The 15866-nt window shown below is 62.5% G+C and overlaps 1 protein-coding gene across 2 annotated transcripts; it reads left to right on the top strand.

Annotated features, from left to right (window-relative positions):
* The first annotated feature begins 2918 nt into the window (after window positions 1-2918).
* Window positions 2919-10691, top strand: CABP7 (calcium binding protein 7). Of its 2 annotated transcripts, XM_049805650.1 has the most exons (6): window positions 2919-3480; window positions 3626-3742; window positions 7170-7313; window positions 8770-8882; window positions 9423-9576; window positions 9724-10691. In XM_049805650.1, exons 2-6 carry the CDS (start codon window positions 3634-3636, stop codon window positions 9849-9851), a joined length of 648 nt encoding a protein of 215 aa, XP_049661607.1. In that variant the 5' UTR covers window positions 2919-3480; window positions 3626-3633; the 3' UTR covers window positions 9852-10691. The 2 variants fall into 2 exon arrangements, with proteins under 2 accessions (XP_049661607.1, XP_049661606.1); XM_049805649.1 differs by having other exon boundaries at window positions 2919-3742.
* Window positions 10692-15866: the final 5175 nt, after the last annotated feature.

The following is a 15866-nucleotide window of genomic DNA, read 5'->3' as shown; positions in this document are numbered from 1 at the left end:
GACAGGAGGGATGAAGGGATGGGGGGGGAGAGGTGGCATTGACCTGCCAGCAAGGCTGGCCCGAGCCCCTAATAAAAGAAAGAGAGAAGTGTGAAGAGGAACCACTAATAAAATAATGGGAGAATTTCGAAGAGGAACATTTGCACCATCCCAGCGGTGCGGGAAGTGTGTAAATTGCCTGGCTGTGCCTGGGATTTTAAGCTGAAATCCCTGGGGTTTGGGGACGCTGCTGCCTCCACCCCATCACCTCAGTGCATGGTGATGGACTGAGATCCGAGGAAACAAATTCAGAGCTTCTCACCCTGAAATAAGTGAGGAAATTGCAGCAAAGGGGCTGCAAGGCAGAGCAGTGGGTGACGGCGCAGATTGTACCGGGGGAAGGTCCCAGCCTTCATCCCGTGAAGAAGAGGATGGTGCAGCCGAGCAGGATGGGGGGGTCTCCAGCCAGGCTCGGGGGAAACGCCAAGACTGCTCCGCTGATGATCCCTAATGAGCAAAAAAACAATCAAGATTTCAAATGCAATTAAGCCGTTGTTTAATTCTCATTTTTCCCCCGTGCTGCCACATGCTCACGCCCTCCATCCCCGGGGATGAAGCAGCAGGAGCCAGGACGGACCGGCTGCCTCCCCCGTCTGCGGGGAAGGATGCTCCGACAGATCCCATTGCTGCTGAGCGTGGAGATCTCCCTGTGGGATTTCTGGGGAAAAGCCCAGAAATTTGCAGCATTATTCCTGCCGGGGTTTGGGTGGTGAGAAATTAATGAGTTTCCACCCTGGGGCCTCCGGTGGGCAAACGGAGAATTAATTGGGAGGGCAACTCCGTTAACATTGAGGAGCAAATTGATCCGCTAAGAAAAAAGGGAGATTTTTCAATTAGGCTGCTTTGCCTTTTTTGGGTTTCTTTCTCTCCAGAAGTCCCTTACGATTATCAGCATCCTCTCCCTCAGGGCCGTGCTGTGAGCTCAACCGCAGTATTAGACACTAGAGACTCCCCATGGGGCGCAGGACCACGTGCCCCAACACCGGCCCGAGCTTTGGTGGAGGATGAAGTTTTATCAGAGCTGGAAAAAGCCACCCCCGAGCAGTGACATCCCGGGAGGAAGGATCCTGCCCTGGGAGCCGACATCCCGCAGCATCGGGGATTTAATCATCCCTGAAATTCCCCAGCTTGGGAAGCGCGGCCGTGGTGGTTTTCCGCTGCCGGGAGAAGGAAATTTCTCCCAGCTAAAAAATAGCTTAAAGGGGACCCCAACTGGTTAAAATCAACCTGCGGCTGCACAGGCAGCACTGCCGGGAGGCAGCTGGGGAAGGGCGATGGGTTTTGGGGAGCCCCGGCCGATGCTCCTGCCAGAGGTGGAAGCTTTAGCATCGGGCTGGGTTGGAGCTGCCGGCTGCCCCAAAATTCCCAGCAGCGTGGAATTGAATGAGGCAAGGGCTGAGGATGTGGCTGGGGTGGCTATGGGATCCCGAGGGGGGGGGGGGGGTTGGAGCAACAGGAACCCGATTCTGAAATTTTGGGGGTTCTCGTGACAGTCTTGGAGCCTGTCCAGCTGTGCCTCAGTTTCCCCATCGCTCTCAAGCATCTTTGGGGATCGGAGGAGCACCTGAGGGGTGCCGACTGTCCCCCTTTCTCTTTTCCACCCTGTTAGGGCTCTGCCCCCCCCCCCCTTTGCCCCCAACCCCTTCTCTCCCACCTCAGCACCTCCAAAAGCAGCCTCCGGCGGGGAGCAGGAGCCTTGGCAGCCTCCCCGCACCGCCGTGCCCAGCCAGAGAGATGCCACCCAGGCACGGGGGGGGCACAGTGGCCCCCGTGTCGCAACGGGCTGGGGTCTGTCGGGGGCCACCCCCACCCAGGGAGACAAGCCAGGCAAGGGTGACAGCAGGATTTGGGAGGAGAGAGGTCCCGGATCCCTGACAGCATCCCTGCCCGGGTACCGGGGCGCAGACGGATGCTACGGGGACACAGGTACCACGGGGGACGTGGCACGATGACAAAGTGAAGAAAAAGGTGAAAAACGTGATCAAGGCTTGGGGGGAAGCGGGGGGCAACTGGAAACGGGGATGGGGACGGAGGGCTTCGCTCCTGGGCCCACTTCGCTCCTCTTCCACGGCTGGTTTTTGCTCCGGAGCTGGAGCAGGAGGCCCGGCCGTGGCGTCCCTGCCACCCCACGGCACGCTGGGGACCTCGGGGTGACCGCTGCCCTGGTCCAGGGTGCTGTGAGCGGGGACCTCGGGGTGACGACGGCCTGGGGTGCTGGGTGCAGGGACCCTTGGGGTGACAACGGCCCGGGCGTGGGGTGCGGCGTGCGGGGAACCTCGGGGTGGTGGTGGCCTGGGGTGCCAAGTATGGGGACCCCGGGGTGACAACCGCCCCAGGCACGGGGTGCCACGTACGGAGACCCTGGGGTGATGACGGTCTGGGCGTGGGGTGCCGTGTGTGGGGACCTTGGGGTGACGGCAGCCTGGGGGGGCCCAAGTATGGGGACCCCAAGTTGCCGACAGCCCGGGCGTGGGGTGCTGCGTGCGGGGACCCTGGGGTGACGACTGCAGGGACGTGGGATACCGCAGGGACACCCCCCCCCCCCCCCCAAATCTCTAAAGCCAGCACCGGGACCGCTGTTCTCCACCACCCAGCACCCACCCCCACTCCTTCCAGCAGCACCGGTGCAGGATGCTGCCGGGGACTCCCACGGGTGGCCGTGACACCCTCTTTTACCGCAACTCCCCCCCCCTCCCCTTCACCACCTCCCGGAGTGGGGGGGGGGGGGGGGGGGGAGGGGGAGGCACCCTCTCCTCCGCCCCCAGCCCCATTTGCCGGGCGGGACCATTCAAAACCCGCCCCCCCCCCCCCCCCCCCCCCGGTGTGTGTCCCCCCCCCCCCCTCCTCTTTCCCCGGATTCCGCCGCCGCTTCCCCGGGGCCGCGGCCGAGGATGCTCCGTCTGCCGGCGGCGGCGGGGGGGGAACGTGTTCCCGGCGGCGGGGGCTGAGCCAGCGGCGGGGAACCGAGCCCCGGCCCTTCCCGGGACACTTAGCGAGGAAGAAGAGGAGGAGGAGGAGGAGGAGGAGGAGGAGGAGGAAGAAGAGGCCGCCCACGGCCTCGGCCCCGCCATGCCGGGCCCCACCGGGGAGCGTGGCCCGGCGGCAGCGGTTCCCCGGGGGCTGTGAACGACCCGGGGCCGGTGGAAGGTGGCGGTGGGGGGGTGGGGGTGGGGGGAAAGCCCCGGAGCGGCATGGCCAGCCCCGTCCCCCCCGCCGCCGCCGCCGCCGCCGCCGGCGGGATTTAGCCGGTGCCTCCTGGATGCTTTCGTCTCCCGTCGCCACTTCGGGCGGGCATGTGCGCGGGGGAGACGGGCCGCCCCCAGCGGACCCCCCCAGCGCCCTGACTCCACGGTGAGGGGCTCAGCCCGCCGGCCCCGTCCCGCCACCGGCCCCGGAGGACGGGGGAGAGAGTCCGCCCGCCCGCCCCGGCCCCGCTGGTCGGTGGGTGCCGGGCGGGGGGGGGGGCGGCGGGGACCGGTTAACTTGGTTTTAGCCTACCCCGGTACCGGCTGGGGAACCCCCCCTCCCCCCCCACCCGCCCTTCCGGAGGAGATTTGGGTTTAAACTTTGGCTTTTTTTGGGGAAGCCCCGAAGATGCCTTTCCACCCGGTGACGGCGGCTTTGATGTACCGGGGGATCTACACCATCCCCAACATCCTCGCCGAGCAGCACCCCGTGGAGATCCCCGAGGACGAGCTGGAGGGTGAGCGGGCTGGGGGCGTCCCGTGTGGGGTGCGGGGTGTTCGGTGTCCCCCTCCCCGGTGGAGAGGTTGGAGGCGAGCGGGATGCGGCTGGATGGCTGGATGGAGAGGAGGAGGAGGAGGAGGGGGGGGAGGAAGGAAAGCGTGGGAGAGAGCCGGGCAGCGGGAGAAGGGGGGACACGGAGGGGGGGGGGGTCCCGGGGTCCCGGTGTGGCCGTTGTGACAATATGACACAGCAGGGACCGGCGGTGGAGGAGCGGGGTTGGACCCCCCCCGGCCCCGTTCCCCGGCGTGGCGGGGCCACCCTCCCCGCTGTCATAATATGACAGTGGCTGGTGGCGCGGGGGGCCCCGGGGGTGGCTGTCACCCGTGTCACCCCCCCACACCCCCCACACCCCCCGGGTCACGGCAGCCCCACGTAGTCCCGGTGCCACCGGGCTCCGGTCCGGAGAAGCGGCTGCCGGGGCTCTGCCCACCCGTGTGATGAGCGGGGCCGGTCTCAGCTCGCTGTCACCAGAATGGCTTTTTCCATCCCAAAAGTTTACCGGGGTGGCGGGACAGGCGCTGCTGCTACCCCCAGGCCGTGCCAGCTCGGGGTGTCCCTGGGGACCCCCACTCTGGTGGGCCCGGGGGGGGGGGGGGGGAAGGGGTTGCAGCACCCATGGACCCTGGCCCCCAGCACCAATACTGCAGGGGAAACTGAGGCACGGTGCGGCCCCACGCACGGCCCCGCTGTGCCTTCAGGAGAGGATAGAGGGGGCTCGGCATCAGGCCTGGAGCCCGTGGGGACTCCCCGTGGGGAAACTGAGGCGCGGAGCCCCAAGGCTGGCGGGGCGGGGATGAGGGGCTTTGGCCCCAAAACTTGGCCGGGAGCCCCGAGCAGGCAGGGACACGGGCTCACGCCGGGTGTGCGGGAGTGTGCGTGCGTGTGCACAGCTCTGCAGGTTGTGTGCGCTTACGTGCCCCGTTACGGCCTCACCGCAGGGGTTGTGCGTGTGTGCACGCGTGTGCACGCACGCACGCGCCTTCGCACGGCCCCACGGCGCGTGAGCGTGCGCTCACCCGTTTTCATGCACACGCACAGCCCCGCTGCAGGGTGTCTCTGTGTGTGTGTGTGCGCGCGTGTGTTTACACGCACATCGCGTCACTGCAGCGCGTGTGTGCACACGGAGAGCCCGGCTGCAGGGTGTGCGTGCACATGTACAGCGTCAGAGCAGGATGGGTCCATACGCACGGCCCTGCTGCAGAGAGAGTGTGTCTGTGTGTGTGTGTGTGTGTGTGTGTGTGCACAAGTACAGCGTCGCTGCAGGGGGGGAGACGTGCATGCACAAGTACCTCACCGCACTGTGCCTCTCTGCGTGCGTGCACGCACAAGCACAGCATCGCTGCAACGTGGCTCGGCGTGTGCATGCACGAGCCCGTCGCTGCAAGGCGTTTGCGTGTGTATGACCGTGTGTGCACGCACAAATCCGGCATCGCTGCAACGTGTCCATGTGCGTGCACTGCAAGGCGTTGGTGCGCGCGTGCATGCACAAGTACGGCGTCGCTGCAAGAATTATGTGTGCACAGCCTCACTGCAGTGTGTGTCTGCGTGTGTGCACGCTCACCGCCTGTGTGTGCACGTGTGCCGGAGTGTTAGGGCGATGCACCCAGCCTCGTGCAGCACTGATGGGTGCTGATGGGTCCTGGGGTGCTCCCACCCCGGGGGTCCCCCCCCCAGCACCCCACCTGCGGCCGCAAGCCCGCCGCGCCGCGCGTGGATCGATGGCAGTGGCGGGAGCCCCAAGGTGACCCCACGAAGGCGTCAGATACCTGCACCGCTGCGGAGGTGGGGGGGGGGGGGGCCATGCTGCCACCCGCTCCCACCTCCCCCCGGTCACCTTCCAATTTGGGGGGACGTTCGTGACACCCAGCCACCCTCCTGGCCCTGCAGCTGCCCCTCGGGGCTCCACGTTGGGGCTGAGAAGTTGCAGGGTGCAAATCATGGCAGGGTGCTGCTGGCTCGGCCGGGGAGGATCGGGGTGCCCTGGCTGGGGAGGGGGGGGACACACACACAACCCGCTGGGACCCCGGTTTGGCTACTGGTGGGGTACGTCCTTGCCTTTCTCCCAACACCCTGAGACAGGAGATGGGGACCCCCCCTTTGGGCGGTCTGGGATGAGCAGCCTCGAAGGATGAGTTTTGGGGGTGCCCAGACAGGAGCGCTGCTCCCCACGAGCACGGACGCAGGGAACCAGGAGCATTCCCCTGCCCAGACAGGGATGCCAGCCATGGAGCAGCTCAGCAATCAGGCTGACAGGCCAAAAAAACCCCAAACTCCCCCAAAACACCTCAGAAGACGTCACCGGTGGGCCATCAGCTAGGCAGGGATGGCCCCAAGTGCTGCGGATCGATAGCACAACCCTACGAGGGGGTTTTTCCCCCCAAAACCCAAAGTTCTCAGCCCCCGTTTCTCCCACCTGGCTCCTCCAACACGAAGCTCTCCGGCAGCCGGCAAAGACCTGCACATTGCTGCTGCCCGGCACCGCCAGCTTTGCCGCCTGGCAAAGGAAGAAGGCACCGACATCCCAGCCCGGCTTCCCAGTGTTCCCGATAAAAATTCGCCTGGTCCCTTCTTTCCCATCAGCCTGGTTCCAGCTCTGCATGTCAGGGGGGCATCAAAAAGGCAGAAACTCCCCCCAAAAAAGAACAAAGCCCCGAGCAGCGCGGGAGGCGGGATGGAGCCGATGGGCACCGCAAGGCTTTTGGGTGGGCAATAGCCACACGGCGTGGCAAGCGCCGTGCCTCAGTTTCCCCGCTGCCCTCCGAGCTCGGCGCAGCCTCTCCCTGCCACCCCGCAGGGATCTTCCCCCGCATCCCAGGGGCTCATTTTGAGCCAGAAACCCCAAATCCTCCCACTTTCTCCCCCGCTCCATCCCATCTTCCTCTGCACGGGAGAGGGCTGAACATTGAAGCGACCCTGGGAAGAGTTGGTATTTTTTTGGCTGAAGTGTGGCACAGTTCTGGCACCCACCGTGTAACCCCGGGATGGGTACGAAGTCCCCAGGGGAAGATATGGGTGCTGGCACCCAGCACCTTCCCCGTGCCAGCACCCGGGGCACAAGGATGCTCCCAGCTGGATGCTGCAGCAGTGTGGGGGTCTCCCTGCCTGGATCCCCCCCCACCCTGGTGGGCATTCTGAGCTCAGGCATGTCCAAGGAAGGTGTTTTTGGGGCAGGATGCCAAGTTTTCAGCTGCGGGGGGGTGGCCAGGTGTTGGCAAAGGCAGGGTGGGTGCTGCAGGCAGGTGGCCGGAGTTGGAGCAAAGACCTTGGGGTCCGTTGGTGTCTCCTGGGGAGGTCAGACCCTTCTTGGGGAGGTTTTGGGGGGGCCCATGCTGCTGGAGACATCATGTGTGTGACTCATCCCTGCTCCCCCCCCCCCCCCCCAGAGATCCGTGAAGCCTTCAAGGTGTTCGACCGGGATGGCAATGGCTTCATCTCCAAGCAGGAGCTGGGCACGGCCATGCGCTCCCTGGGCTACATGCCCAACGAGGTGGAGCTGGAAGTCATCATCCAGCGCCTCGACATGGACGGTAGGACCCCGGCATCCCGGGACAGGGACGGGAACGGGGACAGGGATGGGGACAGGGATAAGGATGGGACCCCCATCACCCTCCCTTTGGTGAAGCACCCAATTTGCCCCATTTCCACCTCACTGCCCGGGGGCTGCCGGACCCGACGTGGGATGCGGGATGCAGGATGCAGGAGGACCTGATCCAGGCTCTGCCTCATGCCCAGAGCCTCCTGCTCATCCATCATCATCATCACCACCACTGCAGCTTCGTTTAGGAGGATTTAAGGATCCTGGAGCTTTTGTGGGTGGGAATGGCACCTCTCCCAGCTCAGCAAACCTGTGGGGACTGGGCTGCCGGGGCCAAATCCTGCACCCCAGGCCATGCCCTCCCCACCCGGTGGACCGGGCTGGCCGTGTGCCTCCAGCACTGGCTGCCACCATCGGCCTGTCCCTGTCGCTCCCGTGCTCATCGGGACCTTAAAGAGCTCGTTAATTTATTGGTTTCCTTTTTTCCCCCATTTAAAAGCCTTTCCGGCAGCGCTGCCAAGCCGCCGTTCCCTTCATTACTCATCGTTAGTGCTGGCCTGACAGCCCCGACACCAGCATCCTCCGCAGCCGCAGGATACGGCCAGCCTGGCAGCACCCTGCCCCTTGCCAGCAACCCCCCCCCCCCCCCGGGGTCACGGCCACCACGGGGGTCCCCAGCTGGCACCGGGGTCCCCATTGGAATTAGGGTTCCAGCTGGTGTTTGGGGTCCTGGATGGTGTTGAGGATCCCCAGCCAGCATCGGGGGCGCCCCAGTCTCGACACTGGGGGTCCCCAGCTCACATTGGAGGTCCCCAGATGGCACTGGGGGGGTTTCTCAGCCAGCACTGGGCTGTCCCCAGATGGCACTGGGGTCCTGGCTGGCACTGGGGACCCCAGCCCATGCTGGACATCCTGGCCAGTGTTGGGGGACCCCTAACTTTGCTGGAGGGCCCCAGCCAATGTCGGGGTCCCCACCTGGTTTTGGGGGTCCCTGACCAGCTATAGGGTCCGGGCTGGTATTGGGGGTCCCCAGCCAGTTTGGGGGTCCCTGGCTGGTGAATTTCTAGTGTCCAAGGTCCCATAATACCGGCTGCTGCTCTGGGCCCTCGCAAGTGGATATTAGTGACTTCTGGGTGGGATGGGGGGGCTCTGGGTGCTGCCTGAGCCCCCCCAAGTGCCATGCTCCGGAGCAGGGTCCCCCCAGGCTGTCCCAGAGCAGGGTGTCCCCAGGCAGCGCCAAGCCTGGGAGTGGGGTCCCCCCAAAAAACACCGAGGCTTGGAGTAGGACCCTCCCTGGGCTGCGCAGGAAGGAGAGCGGGACCTCTGAGCATCACCGAGTCCAGGCAGGGTGTCCCCCCGCAAACAGCCCATGGGGACCCTCCTGGGGGGTTTGGGGGGGTGTCACACATGCCCGGGCAGGGGGTGACGGCTGCCTCTGTGTCCCGCAGGCGATGGGCAAGTGGACTTTGAGGAGTTTGTGACGTTACTGGGGCCCAAGTTGTCCACCTCGGGCATCCCGGAGAAGTTCCACGGCACGGACTTCGACACCGTCTTCTGGAAGGTAAGGACCCCCCCCATCTCCCACCCAGGGCGGGTAGCACCCCCCGGCCCCTGCGCTGAGAGCACCGGGGGATGGCTCGGGGTCAGGGTCAGGGTTAGGGTCAAGGTCGGGGTTGGGGTCAGGGTCAAGGTTGGGATCAGGGTTAAGGTTAGGGTCAGGATTAGAGTTGGTTTAAGGGTTAGGATTAGAGTTGGGGTCAGGGTTAGTTTTAGGATCAGGGTTAGGGTCAGGTTTAGGGGCGGGGTCAGGGTCAAGCTCAGGCTCCAAGTTAGGGTTAGCATCAGCAGCCTGAAGATTTTCTGTCCCTGCCACGGCACGGGGTGGCAGATGGTGCCAGCACCCGCTGGGTGCCCCTTGCCGCTCCGCCGTGGGCTCGGCAAGACACCAGACACTTCCCCGGCCAAGAACGATGGGGAAATCCATCCAAAACACAGCACCCAAGGGTGCCGGGGGACCCTACAGCATCACTGTGCCCCGTCCCCCCCCCCCGAGCGTGGGGGTCAGCCCCCACACCCGAGCCCCCCTGCCCGCTCCCCGCAGTGCGACATGCAGAAGCTGACGGTGGACGAGCTGAAGCGGCTGCTGTACGACACCTTCTGCGAGCACCTCTCCATGAAGGACATCGAGAACATCATCATGACGGAGGAGGAGAGCCACATGGGCACGGCCGAGGAATGCCCCGTCGACGTAGAGAGTGAGTGCCAACCGGCCGGGGATGCCAAATCCCACCACCAGCCCCGACGCCACGGGGATGGTACCGGCTACCTGCGGTACGGGGGCAGGTGGGTTGGGTGTTTGGGATAACACCCTCCCTCCTTCTGGCTCTCCCCTCCTTTCCCAGCCTGCTCCAGCCAGCAGATCCGGCAGACCTGCGTGCGGAAGAGCCTCATCTGCGCCTTCGCCATCGCCTTCATCATCAGCGTGATGCTCATCGCCGCCAACCAGGTGCTGCGTAGCGGCATGAAGTAGCGGGACCACCCCGAGCGCCTGCCGCCGGCCACCGACGGGGAGCCACACGTATAGCGAGGAGTAGAGAGAGAGATATATATATCCATATTCAAATCAGACACGCAAACCCCCCCCCGGGAGGGGGGCAAACCCGAGGAGGGGGAAGACCCGTGCCGGGTTCCCGCTGTCCCGGTGCGACGCGACCGCATGGCTGTTTGCAGAACATGGAAACTTTGATAAAAACACACAAACACACACAAACCTTTCCCCCTGTCCCCCTCGCCAGAAACAAAAACAAACCGTAAGTGCATGTAACGTGCATGGAGCCCCGTGTGCTGCCCCCAACCCGCACCGGGGGCGGATTGTCCCCCCGGGCGTAGGATCCCGTCGGATGCACCGATACTAGCGTCTATAGCTCTATATTTATGATAAAAACCAAATCATCCCCTAAGCAATACACGCGCCTGAGATGGTTTCTAGAGGTGGGAGCGTTTGCATGGACTTGGCTGCCAAGGGCTGGATTTCACGCCCTACCCCCCCCTCCCTGCCCCGGCCCCGTGCCGTGCCTCAGTTTCCCCACCTGCCAGATGGGGGGAAGATGCCGATCTCCTGCTTGATGCACTTTGAGCTGATCCCCCCCCCCACCCTGGGAAGAGCCGGAGACACCCCAAGGCTGGGGAGCCCACGCTGGCTGGGGCCACCCAACCTGCACACCCCCCTGAACCCCCCCAGCCTGTATGTAGCACCCACCTGGGCACCAGACTGGTTCGGATTTGGGGCCGTTTCTCATTCTTTGGAGTTGTTTTTGGGTTTGGGGTTGTGTTTTGTTTTGGTTTTTTCCTTTCTTCCTGGTTGGTTGTTTCCGATCTGAAATAAAACTGGGATTTCTGAAGTGCTCTGGGCTGCTGGGGCTCCTGGCGATGTAGGAGGGGGGCACGTGGGGGGATGCGATGGGGCAGGGTGATGGGTGCCAGGCGGGTGTAAGGCCATGGGAGCACCCATGGGTGCTGCTGAGCTGCTGCCAGTGTGTGGGCCAGTCCTGGCAAGGGAGGTGGGCAACGGCCGGGAGTCTGTGGCCCCCTCCCCAGCATCCTGGGGGAGCTGGAGCATCCCCAAACCAGCTCCCACTCGTGTCAGGGGGTGGGCTTACACCCCCCGTGTCCCCCACCCTGGTCTGGCTGTGGATCCTGCCCTTTCCCTGGGATCGGTGTGAGCACCGAGCAGTTTTTATTCCACCACCCCCACCCCCCCCCCCCATCTCTGTGCCCTGCTATTTTATGTTGGTTTTGATGTTTTATGGTGTTTGATGACCGGTTTAAGGCCATTTGCCTTCCAAAGTGCCTCGGTGGGGAGAACACGCAGCGCAAGTGCCTTCCCAAAAGCGCTTTCACCCGGCTCAACAGCAAATCCAGGGGAGCCAGGATTTGGTCCACAGCATGGGGGGCTCAGAGAGGTTCCGGGGGGGGTTGTCACCATCCCCAGGCTGGGCTGGGGATCCTGCCCCGAGGCTGGCAGGGAGTCGAGCCCCCCTGTTACTCCTGATTTACACCACGGTGCGGTCTGGCCCCGGGTGTAACCCCCGCCACGCTGAGCGATGCTGACCCACTGATGAAGACACGGCCGTGCTCATGCAAACCACCGTGGCAATCACGGATGCGTGTGCTCCGGGGGGGGTCCGCACCCGCCTAATGGATCACCCTCCCCGAGCCCCCGAATGATGCATTTTTAATGGCAAATAGATTAAAAGAATAAATAAAAACAGGGCAAGCTCTCGGTGCTGGGAGCGTACTGGGCAAGGCTGCTGCCCCCGCCGCAGGCGGTGCTGGGGGGGGGTCCCTCCTCTGGTGGGGAATGGGGCTGGAGGAGACCATCCCCACGGCATCAGGGCTGGGGCAACCCCAGCCTTCATCTCCCTGGAGCCCTGTTTGATCCTCACATGGGGAAATCACATTTCCTTGCACCTGCTTGGGATTTCCCACCCGCCGGATGGGCCTCCCCAGCACCGAGGAGGGGGACGCCCTGGTTTTGGGATGCCAGGAGGAATCGGCTGCGTTTTATTGATTTGGGGGTTGGGGGTGGGTTTTTTTGATCTCGTATAATTTATCAAACAAATTGAACCGAACGCCCAAATGAGAAATGAAAATGAGAAGTGCTCCACGGCAATGAAATCATTTCGGTTGCCTCACAAAGTGGGGGAGGCTCCGCGTCTGTAATGAAATTTCATCCATCTCCCCGCAGAAAGTTTTGATTTTTTATGAACTGGCATTTCCAAAGGAAGCCACGTGGCCTCGGAGATGCGTGTGTATATATATATGTATTTTTAACCAGCTCTATTATAGATGCTGTGAATAAACATAAGGGGGCCAAAAAGAAAAAGAGGACAATTTAATTTGCTAGAAAATACAATAGCATAAAAGAAAAATTAGATAAAAGGAATAATGTGATTCCCCCAAGCTCAGCATTTCAAAGCTGCTCAATTAATTTTAATGGGAATTGGGCGAACGGGTTTCTTCATGCAGGTTTGGAGATCGCAGCTCCCGATTCAGGCTGCAGGGAGGCAGAACGGGGTCCCGGCCACGTTCCCCACGCGCCGGCCTCGCACCGCTCTGCCGCAGCCGGGGACGGCTCATTGCGGCTGCTGCGAGACAGCGATGCTCCTCGCTAATTTAATTAAATGCTCGCTAGGAAAGGAAAAAAAAAAAAAAAAAGATCTTACTATGCGAGTGCTGCAGCAGGAGGAGGGAAGGTGCCGGGGAGGTGTGGGAGGGAGAAGGACCCTCTGTGGGTGCTGCTGTCGGTCCCCGGCGGACAGAGCAAAACCACCGGGGTTTGCAGGGCTGAGATTGCCGTAGCACTAAGTGCTCTGGGATAAGGGAAGAAGTTGGTAAAGGTTATTTCTCTCTGGTGCTGCAAGCAGTGTGGGATGGTCTCAGCCCCGTCCCTGTCCCCTCTCCTCATACTCATCCCTGTCCCCATCCCCAATCCCATCCCTGTCCTCACCCCTGTTCCCATCTCCATTCCCATCCCTGTCCTGTCCTCTCCCCTGTTCCCATCTCCGTTCCCATCCCTGTCCTGTCCTTACCCCTGTTCCCATCCCCATTCCCATCCCTGTCCTGTCCTCTCCCCTGTTCCCATCCCCATTCCCATCCCTGTCCTGTCCTCTCCCCTGTTCCCATCTCCATTGCCATCCCTGTCCTGTCCTCTCCCCCGTTCCCATCTCCATTGCCATCCCTGTCCCCCCACCAACTCCTTTCCCAGCAAGAGCTGCCAGAGGACACCGGGCAGAGCCCAGCGGGGCTGCGCCTTGGCAGGGGCCCAGGAGCTGCTCATTTCCTTAAAAGCTTCCCGATAAATTACTCCTGCTCTTGCTCTATAAAAGGCACTTTGGCTTGTGCCGCCACTAACGGGCCGCAGCTCCTCACCGCCCACCCCGGGACCTGCCGGGGATGCTGAGCCCCGTGGGGCTGTGCACATCCCTGCAGCATCCTTTGGGAGCCGGGTACCAGCCGTCCCCCCGGGGCTGCGTGGGAGCCAGGGAAGGAGCCGAGAGCCTTGTCCTGCTTCGGCGTTTCCCTCCCCGCCGTGCGGCTCTCTGCAAACAGCCTTTTTCCCCGGGTTAGCCCACACCGGCTGCGTCCCATCCCCAGCAGTGATACATACCATCATTACATCTCCCGACACCACGCTGTAAAATACACCCCCATAAAAGCCTGTAATTTACAGGCTCCTACGAGTACCTGGGAGTTACACAGCTCCATGAATACACAACACCCTGCGAGAGATGCTCCGCTCGGCCCTGACGGCCGGAGATGGCACAAGCTGTTGCAGGAAAACCCGATTTTAATTAAACTCCCTCGCCAGCCCCTCTCAGCCTCCCCTGGACAGGCTGGTGCTTGGCAGGGAACGCTCCCGCTCTGGGCTTTCAGGCTTTATTGGGAGTTTCTGTATCGTGAGCAGCTCGTCTCTTCGGGAGCGAGGAAGAGCACGGAAGGGCTGCGGCTGCGTTTGTGTTTTACACTGTAATTTTCATTTACAGTTGTTTTGCAGCTCGCCCAGGGAGCTGCCTGGTGCTCCAGCCTGCTCGGCCGGAGATGTGTTTCTCCACCAAATTTAAGATGGATCTGGAGAGCGGTTTCAGCACTGAAAAGCCTGTGGGTGTTGGGTAAAACAATACCTCCCGGACCAGCCGCTCTCCCAGAGATGCTCCAAAACACGCAGGGACCGGAACACACGGAGCAGGGACGGGACCTGGGGGCTGATGAAAACAGGTCTTCTCAAACACAGGTGAGGAACTGCAAAGTATTTTGACAGCTGACTGCGAAACAGCCGGCACAGGCTTCGCCGTCCTCAAAACGTCCGCGGGAGAGACGGGAGCCGGTGTTCTTTGATTTGCCTCTGCTGGCGGCGGCGGCAGTGGTGGCAGCCGTGGCCTCGTTAGGAAAATGCCCGCGCACGTGGCCTGGCTGTCACCGCTGCGACTCAGATTTGCAGCAAAGCTGTTTGTCACCCTTTGAAGTCAGCGGAGCAGTGGGGGGAGATGGGCTGAGCCCCCCCCTCCGGCTCCCCGGAGCTCTCCCCCCCGCACCGTGCCGGGGGCACGGGGGTGCACATCAAAGCGGGTTGCTGACAGCAGCCAAAGCTGCTCCGGCGATGGCTGAGAGCGGAGCCTGGCAGCTCGCGTCCCCGCTCCGGAGCATCCCGCAGCCCTTTTGGGGTCTGGTTTTTCCCCCTATTTGACCTCTTGAAGCTGTGCAACCTCTGCATTCAGGGCAGGGGTCCCCTTCCTCCGAGGGATGCTGATTTACCCCCAGAGAGGCACCACACGAGTGCTCTAGTTTACCTGCACGTGCCAGCTCTCGCAAGAGGAGGCGAGGACAGGACATGGGGCTGATGCCGCATCCTCTGAGCCCAAGCCCTGGGCTCCTGCTCTTCAAAGGCCACCAAGCAGAGGGCTCAGCAGAGCAACGCAGTCACACTGGGAAGGATAAAAACCCCACCCTTTAATTTGGCTTAAAGCTCAACCAGCCTCCGGCCGAGGCTGCTTTCCCCGCTGCAGCGCGGCTCACGCAGCTCCACACCCAGCCACGCTGCGGTCAGATCCAGCCCATGCTCGTGCCAAAGCCGTGTCCCAGGATGGGGTTTGCTTGGCCTGGCGGTTCCCGATGACCATCTGCTCGCACACCCCAAGGCAGGAGCTCTGCCCTGTCCCGGGCAGCTGAACACCGGCGTGATCCAGGCAAGATTTGGCCAAAAGCAGCTGGCTCCTGCCTAGGCTCTTCATGAATCTGGACCCACTCGCTCCGTGCGTGGCCAAACCTGAAATGCACTGGCAGCGGGCACAGCCATCCTGGACAGACCTGCTGCTGGAGAGCCGCTCTCCCAGGACACTGCTGGCTGGGATCCCCCGCGTACCCGGCAGCTCTGCGGTGAAGCCGAGCATCCACCCGCCTTCCCGAGAAAGCCAAGCCGAGGGCCTCGTTCATCCCTCCCTTTCCTGGTGAGGAGAGACAACTCTGTAAAGCTCTCACTGTGACCTAAAAGCACCTCTATAGTCTTCTCCAGGGCAGCGCTTCCAGAGCAATAAAGAGGAGAAGCTGGAGGTAGGCAGGCTGGTTTCCCCAGACGCTGCACCTGGCTTTTGGCTCCCAGCGCAGCCCCGTGGTGAGCAGGAGAGCCGTGGAGTCCCTCCTTGCCCCTTCCCAGCTCGAGCCCCCAGCGCTCGCGCCTGGCCAGCCAGCTCCCATGGCAGGGCATGACCCACGGAGGTATTTGCCCTGTTGGCACTCACTGTTTACTGAGTTTCTTGGAGAAGGAGAAACCTTGGGATATTTTTTGCTCCTTGCTTCTCACCTTCAGGCTAGCGGGAGCAGGAGCAGAGGGCTTACGGGAGCTCCCCAAGCTCTTCATTAGGAGCTCCAGCACCTGAACCGAAGCAGTTCTACACATTGAATTTAACAGAAGCAAACATAAACACTGGAGGCAATATTAAACATCCATTTTAAAAGCCTGACTACACCTTCCTTCCCCAGCCTAGAT

Source organism: Accipiter gentilis, chromosome 7, assembly GCF_929443795.1.
Source record: "Accipiter gentilis chromosome 7, bAccGen1.1, whole genome shotgun sequence".
NCBI lineage: Eukaryota > Metazoa > Chordata > Aves > Accipitriformes > Accipitridae > Astur > Astur gentilis.
This window is presented reverse-complemented; position numbering and strand designations above follow the sequence as displayed.